Source organism: Mercenaria mercenaria, chromosome 3 (genome assembly GCF_021730395.1).
Source record: "Mercenaria mercenaria strain notata chromosome 3, MADL_Memer_1, whole genome shotgun sequence".
Classification (NCBI taxonomy): Eukaryota; Metazoa; Mollusca; class Bivalvia; order Venerida; family Veneridae; genus Mercenaria; species Mercenaria mercenaria.
The window spans coordinates 24,634,542-24,649,448 of record NC_069363.1 but is presented as its reverse complement, the minus strand read 5'-3'; the positions used below and the strand labels follow the sequence as shown (position 1 = coordinate 24,649,448).

At 36.9% G+C, this 14,907-nt stretch overlaps 1 protein-coding gene across 4 annotated transcripts in view; it reads left to right on the top strand.

Moving 5' to 3' along the window:
* LOC123525242 (probable global transcription activator SNF2L2) overlaps window positions 1–14,907 on the top strand; it is a 79,316-nt gene that overhangs the window by 47,954 nt on the left and 16,455 nt on the right. For 3 of the 4 annotated variants that reach the window (XM_045304122.2, XM_045304121.2, XM_045304123.2), the window contains exons 15-22: window positions 4,506–4,634; window positions 4,902–5,015; window positions 5,602–5,715; window positions 7,377–7,484; window positions 8,344–8,474; window positions 9,433–9,763; window positions 10,716–10,946; window positions 14,716–14,784. In XM_045304122.2, coding sequence (XP_045160057.2) covers window positions 4,506–4,634; window positions 4,902–5,015; window positions 5,602–5,715; window positions 7,377–7,484; window positions 8,344–8,474; window positions 9,433–9,763; window positions 10,716–10,946; window positions 14,716–14,784 — 1,227 coding nt within the window. The remainder of the gene's footprint in view (window positions 1–4,505; window positions 4,635–4,901; window positions 5,016–5,601; window positions 5,716–7,376; window positions 7,485–8,343; window positions 8,475–9,432; window positions 9,764–10,715; window positions 10,947–14,715; window positions 14,785–14,907) is intronic. The other variant, XM_053538019.1, reaches the window with a different exon arrangement.

Sequence of the window (14,907 nt, the reverse complement as noted above, 5' to 3'; positions counted from 1 at the left end):
CAAGGTGAGCTTTTGTTATCGCGCGGTGTCCGTCGTCCGTCCGTGCGTGCGTCCGTAAACTTTTGCTTGTGACCACTCTAGAGGTCACATTTTTCATGGGATCTTTATGAAAGTTGGTCAGAATGTTCATCTTGATGATATCTAGGTCAAGTTCGAAACTGGGTCACGTGCCATCAAAAACTAGGTCAGTAGGTCTAAAAATAGAAAAACTTTGTGACCTCTCTAGAGGCCATATATTTCACAAGATCTTCATGAAAATTGGTCAGAATGTTCACCTTGATGATATCTAGGTCAAGTTCTAAACTGGGTCACGTGCCTTCAAAAACTAGGTCAGTAGGTCTAAAAATAGAAAAACCTTGTGACCTCTATAGAGGCCATATATTTCACAAAATCTTCGTGAAAATTGGTCAGAACATTCACCTTGATGATATCTAGGTCAAGTTCGAAACTGGGTCACGTGCGGTCAAAAACTAGGTCAGTAGGTTTAAAAATAGAAAAACCTTGTGACCTCTCTAGAGGCCATATATTTCACAAGATCTTCATGAAAATTGGTCAGAACATTCAACTTGATGATATCTAGGTCAAGTTCGAAACTGGGTCACGTGCCGTCAAAAACTAGGTCAGTAGGTCAAACAATAGAAAAACCTTGTGACCTCTCTAAAGGCCATATTTTTCATGGGATCTGTATGAAAGTTGGTCTGAATGTTCATCTTGATGATATCTAGGTCAAGTTCGAAACTGGGTCACTTGCGGTCAAAAACTAGGTCAGTAGGTCTAAAAATAGAAAAACTTTGTGACCTCTCTAGAGGCCATATATTTCATGAGATCTTCATGAAAATTGGTCAGAATGTTCACCTTGATGATATCTAGGTCAAGTTCGAAAGTGGGTCACGTGCCATCAAAAACTAGGACAGTAGGTCAAATAACTGAAGAACCTTGTGACCTCTCTAGAGGCCATATTTTTCATGGGATCTGTATAAAAGTTGGTCTGAATGTTCGTCTTGATGATATCTAGGTCAAGTTCTAAAGTGGGTCACTTGCCATCAAAAACTAGGTCAGTAGGTCAAATAGTGGAAAAACCTTGTGACCTCTCTAAAGGGCATATTTTTCATGAGATCTGTATGAAAATTGGTCTGAATGTTCATCTTGATGGTATCTAGGTCAGTTTCGAAACAGGGTCATGTGCGGTCAAAAACTAGGTCAGTAGGTCTAAAAATAGAAAAACCTTGTGACCTCTCTAGAGGCCATAGTTGTGAATGGATCTCCATAAAAATTGGTCAGAATGTTCATCTTGATGATATCTAGGTCAAGTTTGAACTGGGTCACGTGCCATAAAAAACTAGGTCAGTAGGTCAAATAATAAAAAAACCACACTTTTCATGAGATCTGTATGAAAGTTGGTTTGAATGTTCATCTTGATGATATCTAGGTCAAGTTTGAAACTGGGTCAACTGCGGTCAAAAACTAGGTCAGTAGGTCTAAAATTATTAAAATCTTTTGACCTCTCTAGAGGCCATATTTTTCAATGGATCTTCATGAAAATTGATCTGAATGTTCACCTTGATGATATCTAGGTCAGTTTCGAAACTGGGTCACATGCGGTCAAAAACTAGGCCAGTAGGTATAAAAATAGAAAAACCTTGTGACCTCTCTAGAGGCCATATTTTTCATGAGATCTTCATGAAAATTAGTGAGAATGTTCACCTTGATGATATCTAGGTAAAGGTCAAAACAGGGTCACGTACCTTCGAAAACTAGGTCAGTAGGTCAGATAATAAAAAAAACCTTGTGACCTCTCTAGGGACCATATTTTTCAATGGATCTTCATGAAAATTGGTCAGAATGTTTATCTTGATAATATCTAGGTCAAGTTCAAAACTGGGTCACATGAGCTGAAAAACTAGGTCACTATGTCAAATAATAGAAAAAACGACGTCATACTCAAAACTGGGTCATGTGGGAAGAGGTGAGCGATTCAGGACCATCATGGTCCTCTTGTTTAAAACTATTCTACTGTTGAAAATTGAGAACTGCTGGCTTAAATTGATGTTTGTTCTTTAAATAGGCATAACATAAGGCCAGAGTTTTTTTATTTTTTGTTACTCGGTTTTTGGGCAGAAAAATGTTGACAGGAGGAGGGAAAAAAATAAAAATAAAAAGGCAGTAAAATTACTAAAACAACAGACGATAAGTGATCACTTCAAATGTGTTGCCTGAAAGGATTTTAACACTACCTTAATACGCATTTAACATGTAATACAAAGAAAATTACCATTCTGTGTTTAACTTTTTTATTATCTTGAACATAAAATTGATGATTTCAAAAACTTTAACAAAATCACTCTTTGGGCATGGGTACTATTTGCCCTTGGTCATAACATCTCCGGCGAGTATTAAATTGATGATTGAATAGCAATTTTCAATGGTCTGATCGGCTGGTTTCATTTTTAGCATATGCATACTTTTATTTTTAGCTCGACTATTCGAAGAATAGTCTAGCTATTCTACTCACCCTGGTGTCGGCGTCGGCGTCGGCGTCACACCTTGGTTAAGTTTTTGCATGCAAGTACATACAGCTATCATTTAAAGGCATATAGCTTTGAAACTTATTTATTCTTTTTCTAGGTCAATTACCAACCTCACTGGGTCAAGTTCCATAACTCTAACATGTATTTTGAGCAAATTATGCCCCATTTTGGACTTAGAAAATTCTGGTTAAAGTTTTACATGCAAGTTACTATCTCCAAAACTAATGCAGATATTGAATTGAAACTTCACATGGGTCTTCGGGGTTATAAAACTAGTTGACAGAATCAAGTCCCATAACTCTGACATGTATTTTGGGCAAATTATGCCCCCTTTTGGACTTAGAAAATTCTGGTTAAAGTTTTACATGTAAGTTATTATCTCCAAAACTAATGCAGATATGGAATTGAAACTTAACATGTTTCTTCGGGGTTATAAAACTAGTTGATAGCATCAAGTCCCATAACTCTGATATGCATTTTGGTCAAATTATGTCCCCTTTCAAACTTAAATCTCTTTTGATATTTAACATTTTGGGTAATAATTTCCTGCTTCTGTGACAATATTTCGAATAGTCGAGCTTGGCTGTCTTACGGACAGCTCTTGTTAATTCATAAACTTTTCTGACCAAGATCTTTATTTAGTACACTTTAATATTTATTTGTTGTGTTATAAGTCACACTGACACAATTTTATAGGTCATATGGTGACTTTCCAGACTTAAATGGTGCTGGAAGACCCCAGGTACTCCTCTGGGCATCATCTCAGGCAAGAATTGGCATCTGGGTAGAATGGCCTACCTTCCGTCAGCCAGCTGGATATCTTTTTCACATGATGACCTGAGTGAGGCTCGATCCCACAGTGGTCAGGGGCAAGTGATTCAAAGTCGGGCCACTCTTTTTATATTCGATGACCAGAAAATGACTGAATGCATAAGTAGCTAGATAGGTCCCTGAAAAGGATTTGTATGCAATGGAATATATAGATAAATACCTCCAATCAGGCAACTTGTAATATATATGTATATATGTCTTCATAAGCATATCACATGGTTTTATCCCCTTCATAATAGGGTCCTTCCCTCAGAAAATATCTTTTAAATTATGCAGTTTTCCCCAAAAACTGACTACATATTAAGGTTTTTTATTCCCCTTTGCCCAAACACCGTGCTGTTTTTGCTCCAAATCACAGGCCCCTTTCCCTCCTGGTTAACCCCCCCCCCCCCCCCCCCCCCACCCCCTCCCCCAAAAATCTGAAACGGATGACTCCTTTGGCAGCACTTTGTTGCTCCTATACGTCATCCTCATGTAAATATATAACTGCCAAAGGCATGTCAAATTCACATTCAATGTTGCCGTTGTTATTTACGTCGGGTAAATCTATGTTTTTCTAACATTTTGAGACACCGTTACTGACCGTAACCTTTACAGAACTTGTTTTTCGTTGTTTTATTGTCTATATACTAGATCACAAACCAGATATTCCACTTTTCCATCGCGCATACATTGTTCAAAGACAATCTTAAATTTCACTCAACAAGCAAGTTTTTGTTTATGTACGGGAGACGCTTCCATTTGAGCGGAAATTGCGCCTATATGACACTGACGGATAATGCGCTGACGAAAATCGACGTCGCCGTCATCGTCAGAATGCAGCAGAACATCGATCGTCGCCCGAAAATAATTTTGAAATTTTTGAAATTTCAATTTTTATTTTTTTCGAAAATGACGGAAAATAGGGTCGGCGGGTCTGAGTAACGAAAAATCAAAGAACTCTGGCCTAATGTAATTCAAAGAAAAGTTATTTTGGTTATTGATATCCGATCATGTTTAAGCATAGTGGTAACCAAACAGAATCCAACTGATTATTATTTGATATGTACACTGTATGACAGAAGTACTTAAACTAACACGCAGTTGGAAATGAGTTGATGCCTTCCAGGAAAATATAGCTGTAACTTTGGACTATATTTATTGTAGATACGTTGGAAGTACATGATAATAGATGAAGGTCATCGTATGAAGAATCACCATTGTAAACTTACACAGATCCTCAATACTTACTATGAAGCTCCGTTCCGTCTTCTTCTTACAGGAACACCTCTACAGGTAACTACTGCTTTATATTTTATTGTTTCTCTTTTTAAAATAAAGAAATGTATTTTTTGTACCAGCTTGATGGTCCTTTTCTGCTGCCTGCATTTGATATATATGTACATGGAGTATTATTTATGTATTTTGGATAGATACAAATATTTGACAATGTATAGCAGGATTTGAATTTTGAGATATATAGCATTACAGTTTGTGTTTTCTTTTTATCTGTTTACAATAACAGTTATAAACTTTACACTAAAAGTTATTTTGCATTTTCAGAACAAGCTACCAGAGTTGTGGGCCCTGTTGAATTTCTTGCTGCCAAGTATTTTCAAGTCCTGTAGCTCCTTTGACAGTTGGTTCAATGCTCCATTTGCTATGACTGGAGAAAAGGTACTCTTTTGTGTTATATGTTGTGGTAAAAAAGGTGCTCTTGCTTAGATTATCAGGCATTTACTGTGAACATTTTTCGTGGTTTTGACAAACCTGATCATTTGTTGGGGTCATGTATTCCAGATAAAGAGAATGGAAAAATTTGCTTAATCATTGGGGTTCAGTTATGTTGGTTGATACAACAACAAAGTCAGTGAAATTTAGTTTCCCTTGAAAACTAATGATTTCATAGAGTACAGGGCCAGATACACAAGACAGCTTACAATGGTGTCCATTTAAGTATGACTGTTGAGGTGTTATACCTCATAGAAGCAGGGTAGTGACATAGACAAAGTAGGGATCCAAGCTGAAACACAATACATGAATAGATACATTACGGATAAAGGTTTATTTATGTACCTAATGCATATTTTATTTCTCTGTCTTTAAGATTCGTGCAACTTTAATTCAGGTCAGAATAAGCAAGTTGTATAAATACAGATAATACTAGACATGCATATTTCAAATATATGGCTAGGATATTTAATGGTTGAAGGTGATTTACTTGTACTATGAGTAGACACTTACTCTTTCCTATGCTTTTTAGGTTGAATTGAATGCAGAAGAGTCTCTCTTGATTATCCGTCGTCTTCATAAAGTGTTGAGACCTTTCTTGTTACGTAGACTGAAGAAGGAAGTAGAATCTCAACTGCCTGAAAAGGTAACTAGTTACACTTTTGTCCTATTACATATTCTGAGTGCAGATAGGGGTAAAATAAAGTTTAAGTGGCAGTGAAACTTTGGACCAAACCTTTGAATATGTCTTCCATACCACATGAGACAGTTTTTGGTTTCATTTGTTAGTGATAAGCAACCTTTTTTGTTGAGAAGACATATTAGATGAAAAAGAAATAATGTTCAATGATGTAGACAAATCTTATGTAGTTTATGGTACAATATAAGATGTCTGTATGAGTTGTATAAATGATTGTCTTATCATTGCGATTATTTTTAGCTCACCTGTCACAAAGTGACAAGGTGAGCTTTTGTGATCGTGTGGCGTCCGTCGTCCGTCCGTCCGTCCGTGCGTGCGTTCGTGCGTAAACTTTTGCTTGTGACCACTCTAGAGGTCACATTTTTCATGGGATCTTTATGAAAGTTGGTCAGAATGTTCATCTTGATGATATCTAGGTCAAGTTCGAAACTGGGTCACGTGCGGTCAAAAACTAGGCCAGTAGGTCTAAAAATAGAAAAACCTTGTGACCTCTCTAGAGGCCATATTTTTCATGAGATCTTCATGAAAATTGGTGAGAATGTTCACCTTGATGATATCTAGGTCAAGTTCGAAACTGGGTCACGTGGGGTCAAAAACTAGGTCAGTAGGTCTAAAAATAGAAAAACCTTGTGACCTCTCTAGAAGCCATATTTCTCAATGGATCTTCATGAAAATTAGTCAGAATGTTCACCTTGATGATATCTAGGTCAAGTTCGAAACTGGGTCACGTGCGGTCAAAAACTAGGTCAGTAGGTCTAAAAATAGAAAAACCTTGTGACCTCTCTAGAGGCCATATTTCTCAATGGATCTTCATGAAAATTGGTCAGAATGTTCACCTTGATGATATCTAGGTCAAGTTCGAAACTGGGTCATGTGGGGTCAAAAACTAGGTCAGTAGGTCTAAAAATAGAAAAACCTTGTGATCTCTTTAGAGGCCATATTTCTCAATGGATCTTCATGAAAATTGGTCAGAATGTTCACCTTGATGATATCTAGGCCAGGTTCGAAACTGGGTCACGTGCGGTCAGAAACTAGGTCAGTAGGTCTAAAAATAGAAAAACCTTGTGACCTCTCTAGAGGCCATATTTCTCAATGGATCTTCATGAAAATTGGTGAGAATGTTCACCTTGATGATATCTAGGTTAAATTTGAAACTGGGTTACTTGCGGTCAAAAACTAGGTCAGTAGGTCGAAAAATAGAAAAACCTTGTGACCTCTCTAGAGGCCATATTTTTCATGAGATCTTCATGAAAATTGGTGAGAATGTTCACCTTGATGATATCTAGGTCAGATTCAGAAGTGGGTCACGTGCCTTCAAAAACTAGGTCATTAGGTCAAATAATAGAAAAACCTCGTGACCTCTCTAGAGGTCATATTTTTCAATGGATCTTCATGAAAATTGGTCAGAATTTTTTATCTTGATGATATCTAGGTCACATGTGCTCAAAAGCTAGGTCACTATGTCAAATAATAGAAATAACGACGTCGAACTCAGTTCAACACTGGGTCATGTGGGGATAGGTGAGCGATTCAGGACCATCATGGTCCTCTTGTTTAAAAGGTTGGCAGTATATACATAAATATTTATTTTATCTTGTACCGTACAGGTTGAGTATGTACTTAAGTGTGATATGTCAGCTTTACAACGTCTCATCTATAGACATATGCAGAACAAGGGGGTCCTGCTCACAGATGGCTCAGAAAAAGAAAAGAAGGTATATATATTTAACAGTACATTCCAAATTTAACTTTTCACAAACAGCAAGTTTAGAATTGGTAATCTCATTAGTTTTAACATGTTATAGCTATATACCAGTAGTGTTTTTTGTCCTGACAAAGCTGGGGCGTGTTCAGATAAATTTCCACTATGGCACATGTCCCAAAAATTTCATGTGTGGTAGTTGTTCATTGATCGATAGAAATAGTTACTTTTTTCATCGCAGTCACGGCCCATTGATAGTTTTTTTGCTATACAGAGAATGGCACAGTATGTAGAGGCATCCATGTCCTATGGACACAATTTTTAGTTCATATGTTATCAACTGTGAGGCTTACCTATACATAAGGACTATTTGTTGTCACAGTTTTTGCCATTTGATAATTTGTAAAAAGAAATCTTTTTATAGACACACAGTTAGTTGTAGGGGACAACCATGTCCATTTGATTGATTCATTGCTATTGAAATCAGTATTTCATGCATTAGTATTGGCAATCAGTCAACATTCTGTGCTGGTTAATCAATACAAAAAATGCTTGATTGATTATTAATCATAATGAAAATCAAATTACCAGTGCCGGCCAAAATAAGATGAACAGTTAAACTTTTTAATTTTGGGCCATGACATTATTACAGAAATTTTGGTAATTTTGAACACTTCCCAGGAATTAGCAGTTGACATTTATAGTTGAGGGACAATCTTAATAGATCTTGCATATTTTGGGGCATTATTAAAAAGTCAAAATTCATCAATGTTGTTAATCTTGTCCACAATCACGTCATGGACCATTCATTCATGATTTGATGCTGCCATGAATAATCAGCACCTCACTTTTGCCTTTTCCTATATATATAGGGACGTGGTGGAGCAAAGATTTTAATGAACACCATCATGCAGTTGAGGAAGATCTGTAACCATCCATTCATGTTTCATCATATAGAAGAAGCTTGTGCAGAATTGCAAGGTTCCACGGGAGTTGTAACCGGGTAAGTAACTTTTTGGAAACTATTTCATTCATGTCAGTCACTGACTTGTATGCTGATATTATGATGTTCATTTATGATTATTAGTTAAACTTCATCAAATGAAGTGGTTTCTGTTGTGCTACATGAAGCATGACTATCACAACCAGTGCTGGTGGAGTTTTTGCTGTAAATCATATCAAAATATACAAAATTCACAGTGTGCATTTGAAAAAATGTAATGTTATTAAAAGTTGAAGTTGATACTAAATCACCATCAGACATTTTCTTTACAATTAACTGACTTTTCTTTGTGTTTAAATTGTTATAAACTTCTATTCTTGTCAAAAGTACTAGGCATATCTGAAATCTTTCGTTGAAGTGCTATAACATAACAAAATGAAACACCATCCAGTTATATAGGTACAGGAGAGGCACCAAATGTGTGCTGAACTGGCTGCAGTCTAGGACTGCTCATATAAACCCACCACTCCTAAACTTTTCATTAATGTCAGTGTCTGTTATGTAAACTTTTTCCATCATGAAAATCAACTTAACCTTTTGTAATTGGAAATCCTGGTCAGTTTGTTTATTAATTCCTTTATCAGTGTCAGAACTCTCATTAATACTTATTATAGACAGCCAAATCTATGTACGCATGTATATTAGAAATAAAACTAATCCAAGCATGAGTTTCACATGTGTAGCTGCCCTTCTTGTGGCACATACATATTATCACAATTTATATTCATATATGATAAATATACACAGAATGTTATGTTATATAAATAACTTGATGTGTTTCCTTTCTGGAAATTGGTGTTAAGCAGTTTATTGAGTAATTAAAATTTTGCAAGATACAGTGGATTAGCTTAGTATGTTTTGAAACAGAGTCACTTCTAGATTTTTAAATTGGCTCTTTGGGCCAAGTAAACCACTGACTGAGCAGTAATGTTGAATTGAGAATACTGTATTTTTACAGACCAGATTTGTATCGTGTGTCAGGAAAGTTTGAGCTGCTGGACAGGATCCTGCCAAAACTGAAATGTCAGAAACACAAAGTTCTTCTCTTCTCTCAGATGACTTCTCTGCTCAGTATTCTTGAGGACTATCTCCTCATGCGAGGGTTCCGCTACCTCCGACTCGATGGTACAACAAAGGCAGAGGACAGAGGAGAGTTGTTAGCATTGTTCAATAAGGAGGACTCGCCTTATTTTATATTCATCTTGAGTACTAGAGCTGGAGGTTTAGGTCTGAATTTACAAACTGCAGATACTGTTGTCATATTTGACTCGGACTGGAATCCTCATCAGGTATGCCACATAGGTATTGACAGGTTAAAAGTGCATGAGTTTTTGGCCAAAAGATTTTTTCACATTTTACATCAAATTTTATTGGACTACCTGTGAAGTTGTTTTTCTCTAAAAGCTTAGTTTCAGTTTGAACGAATTATGCTTTATATCGACTTACGGGTTATTGGAAAATGGAGCTGTATTTCTGACTGGAATTTATAGGTAGTTTATCAATTTGATCAAGCAATGGATTTGTTTGAAAGTTAAACAAATGATAATTTACTCTTAATTTGCATTCACTGAGTGCTTAATATGTGTTAGATTTGAATCTCTAAAATTTTATTTTTTCTGTCTTGGTTGCCTCACCAAACAAAGTTATCTTAACGCAAGTATGAATTTAAAGTATACCAGTGGATAAGATGTTTATCTGTCTCCTTACTGCTCCATACTACTTTATGCATAAAAAATTGATTATTGCGAAACCAGTTTTCAAAGAAAAAACATGGGACCTAGAAATATGCTTGCTTCATCTGTCCGTCCTTCTGTCATGTCTTTCTGTCACACTTTGTTTGGTCATCAACTCTGCCATCCATGAAGAGATTTTGAATTTACTTGGAAGAAATAATTCCTTTAATAAAACAAAATATCGTGCACAAGACCTGAGCTCAAAGGTCAAGTTGACACTTAGAGGCCAAAGTTTAACAGAAATGGTTTTGGGTCCGGTCCATAACTCTGCCATTTATGATGGAAGTTTGATAATACTTGGTACAAATGTTCCCCAAAACTGTGCGACTTGTAGTAAATGTTTTGTATAACATCAAACGAGGTCCAGGCCCTAGGCCCCTAGTGTGCAGATAAGAACATATTTTGAGTGGATAAACGTTCCTTTGTAGGGAAACTTGATAGTTCTATTTAATTTCTTGTCAACTACAGTAATACAGGTAAACATAACCATATAAGTTTATTGCTGTAGGATTTACAAGCTCAGGATAGAGCACATCGTATTGGACAGACGAATGAGGTGCGAGTGTTGAGGTTCTGTACAGTGAAGAGTGTGGAGGAACGTATCTTGGCAGCGGCCAGATTCAAACTAAACGTAGACGAGAAGGTTATCCAGGCCGGTATGTTTGACCAGAAGTCTACAGGATATGAGCGACAGGCTTTCCTGAAAAATCTTCTCCAGCAGGATGCCGAGAGTGATGAGGTAAGTCTTCATCAGTGCTTTGTTGCCCCTTCAAAATTTGCTCAGTGTTTTGTCCCTTCAAAAAGGGGCGGTACATTTGAAGTTAATTATTACATACACTTACAATATCTAGGGGTAGACTTCATATTTACTTTAAGGTGGGTTCACTTGTATTCCATTATGTAGATGTACCAAGTAGTAAGAACATACTGTTTTACAGAGTCATAATTTTCCATCAGTAGTTAAGGTACATTGGGAAAAGCTCCTTTTGTATGGACATGAGCACCCATGTCTAGCGGTTACATTTCTAGGTTTACTTTGTTTTCTTAATTGAACACTGAGCTTGTGCTGAAATAACATGTTTCAACAAGGACATTTAAAATGAGTACACATTAGATTATGTGTGTACTTTGATTATGGCTATACTTTGTTGGAAAAACTGGCTATGGGGCTTATCAATTAATTAGTAGTGGAAGTTTATGTAATAAACGTGGTTTATAAGAAATGTATGTATAGACGTGACGAATCTACTTTCGTTTCATAATCTCATTTTAAAGATAGCGCGTAACGAATACATACATGTACTTCCGTTTACCTTTAAGTTAGTATAACCTTCGGAGCCTTGTTTTCATTAATGTATCATGTGACGATAAATGCTTTAACGAATACGCAATTCTACTTTCGTTTAACGTTGGAAAACATCAACTTTCGGAGCCTTGTCTTTAGAAATGCATCACGTGACGAATACACAAAATTTCGACGCTCATTATAATAAATGCATCACGTGATCAAATCCAGCCACTGAAACATAAGCTCTTTGTTCAAAACCGCGCCGAAGCATGCGTCAGCCGCTGAAACACAGTTCTTTGTTTCTAGTCCATGTTTAGATCAACACAGCCGAGTAACAGCGTGCTCATTATAAATTTAACTAAATATATACCTATTCCCGATTTGAAGGATTTGTTTACTCTAAAACATTCTGAAATTTAATCGAGTAAATTTTGTGACTGGATATTACTTGTGTGATTTTACTATTAAGTTGGAGATTGTAATTCTTTTAATCAAAGATTATGGAAAGCAGCCAATCAAGGGCGAAAAGTAGAAGAAATCGTGAACAATATGACATGAACTGTGTAGATAATTGGGGAGTAAAGAAATTTAGAGAGGCTTTGTGCAAGCGTGGAATTCGTGTGCCGTCGTCATTGAATAAGACAGCTCTTAAGGCCTTATACAAAGAAAATGAAAGTGTTAATCACCCGGACGAGCGCGTGTCATTGTCTAGAAGCAGGTCGCCTCCAAATGAAAATATCACTTCGTCTCAGGCACAAAATGCTAATTTCCCCCCAGAATTTTCTTTGTGTATGTTCACTCTGGCAAATACGATGTCTGCATTTACGGATACTGTTAAATCTTTCGGACCGGCCTGTTCTTCAAGACTGCCTTCCAATACCTTAGTGAATAGCACCGGAGATGGAATGCCAACATTGGAAGACATTTTTCCGACTCAAAATATGGATATCTCACAAAACGTGCAAATCGAAAACGAAATTGATAATCTACGTCACATCGCAGCTAGAACTCCTGGGGGTATTCCTGCCAGTAAACTTACTAATATTGATATAGTTTCGGACTCACTAAGACGCCAAATTCAGGACGTGACGTAAACCTGGCCTCTCTCCTTATCCCAGGTTACGACGGCAATATTAAAGACAGCAAAAACGACCCGAGATTATGCAAAAGATTAAATATAGAACTCTAGGAATACGAGATAGACATCGGAAGGATCCATGCTTTCTACGGTGAAAAATTTTATGATTATCACTTAGCCTTCTCAAGCAAATCTTCCGAGGCCGTTAAAAATCGCATTCGAATTAACTGGGCTATAAGGAACGTGGAGAATTTCCAGCTCATCCTCGGAGGATTACCTGCAAAACAATGCAACTTTTGCTGCTCTACTCTACACGCATTAGAATTCTGCCCGAATAATCTAACCCATAATCAGCTTAGCCTCCAAGCTTCCAATATTGTCGCACCTCCACAAAGACACCACCCCTACGCTACCTTCAAGAACCGAGATACGGACAGGCAAGGAAGAAAGATTTCATTCTTCAACGGTTCAGAAATCTGCAACAATTATAACAACGATAAAGGATGATTTTTAAAAAACTGCCAAAGGATTCACGTTTGCTCCACATGCAAACAATCAGGCCGTGAAAAATCTTCATGCAAGAAGTTCGAAATCAGCCACCAAAAGAAAAGTAACGGACAAAAAGAATGACTATTCAAGGCTACGACCCCTATAGATATCACGGTTTTAAGACATGAATTAAGAAACCACGAAGACAGGAATTTTGTACAATATTTATGCCACGGATTGGAACATGGTTTCGACACTATGCTAAACTCTTTACCTGAAGATACTAAGATTTGCAATAATCTCCTTTCTGCTTTAAAACAACCCGCGGAAGTTGACCTTCTCTTAGAAACCGAACTGAATAATGAATTTATAAAAGGTCCTTATCAATCACCGCCATTTGAAAAGTACAGAATTTCTCCACTTGGAATTGCGGAACGTAAATATTCAGGTAAAAAACGACTAATTGTAGATTTGTCAGCACCACATAACTCGCAATGCCCTAGTATAAACCGTCTGATCGACAAAGAAATGTGCACTTAAGCTACGTCAAGATTGATGACGCAGTTAAATCAATAAAAGGCTACGGCAGATGTGCGATATTATGTAAAATGGATATATGCAGTGCATTTAAGCTCTTACCAATTAAGCCAGGGCAGATGCCGTATTTCATGGTTTAGTGGAAAGGTCAATATTATGTTTACACCCGTTTAGTGTTCGGAAGCCGTTCATCCCCAAAAATATTTGACAATCTGTCGAGAGCGATATGTTGAATTGCTAAAAATAATTTCGGAATAGAGTCGATTTTTGACTTGCTAGATGATTTTCTGACCGTCCAGGCGCCAACCTCTGATGGAGATTGAACAATGCCACTGATTACTCTCATATTTAATAAACTTAAAATACCGATTTCTCCTTCAAAGACAGTAGGTCCAACTACACAGCTCGAGTATTTAGGAGTTATTTTGGACTCTGAGAAATTACAAGCAAGACTTCCTGATGATAAAGTTCAGAGAATTATTGAGTTTATCACGAGCTTTTTGCAGAAAAAAGCAGTCACTAAACGAGGTGTTGGAACTTTTAGGTCATTTTCAATTTGCATCAAGAGTGATACTGCCAGGAAGGAGTTTCGTGTCATATCTTATTAACGGTTCAACTACCGCAAAGGAACTTCATCATTATGTACATCTTAGTAAAGACTGTAAAGAAGACCTATCAATGTGGTTGAAATTTCTTAAAGATTGGAACGGTATTTCTGTGTTTTACGATGACATTTACACTTCCTCAGAAGATATGGTGCTTTTTACCGACGCTAGTTCAACTAAAGGTTTTTCGGGTTACTATAAAAAGAAATGGTTCTGTAACAAATGGCCTGAACAAATTCCAGAAACGGCTTCTATGGCATTCCGCGAATTGTATCCTATCGTAACTGCGGCAGTGGTATGGAGTAAACTTTGGCAATGTAAAAAAGTTATGTTTTATTGCGACAATGTAGCTACGGTAAATATATTTAATAAAGGGCGATCAAAATGCTTAGACATTATGAAACTGATGAGGAAATTAACGTGGCTTGCTGCCGTCAACAATTTTACTTTCAAATCAAAACACATACCGGGAAAAATAAATGTAATCGCGGACTCTCTTTCCCGATTTCAGATGGACAAATTTCAAGCAGAAGCACCAGATGCAAGCATCCACCCAGAGCCATGTCAAAGCATTGCTCAAGTATGGTGGAATTATAAGCAGTAGTAAAACTGTAGTTTCTTATAATACCCTGAGTTTTATAAGAGACAAAAACGAAACTACCTTCATGCTTTCTAACGAAGCACACTAGGACCGAGAAAGTAA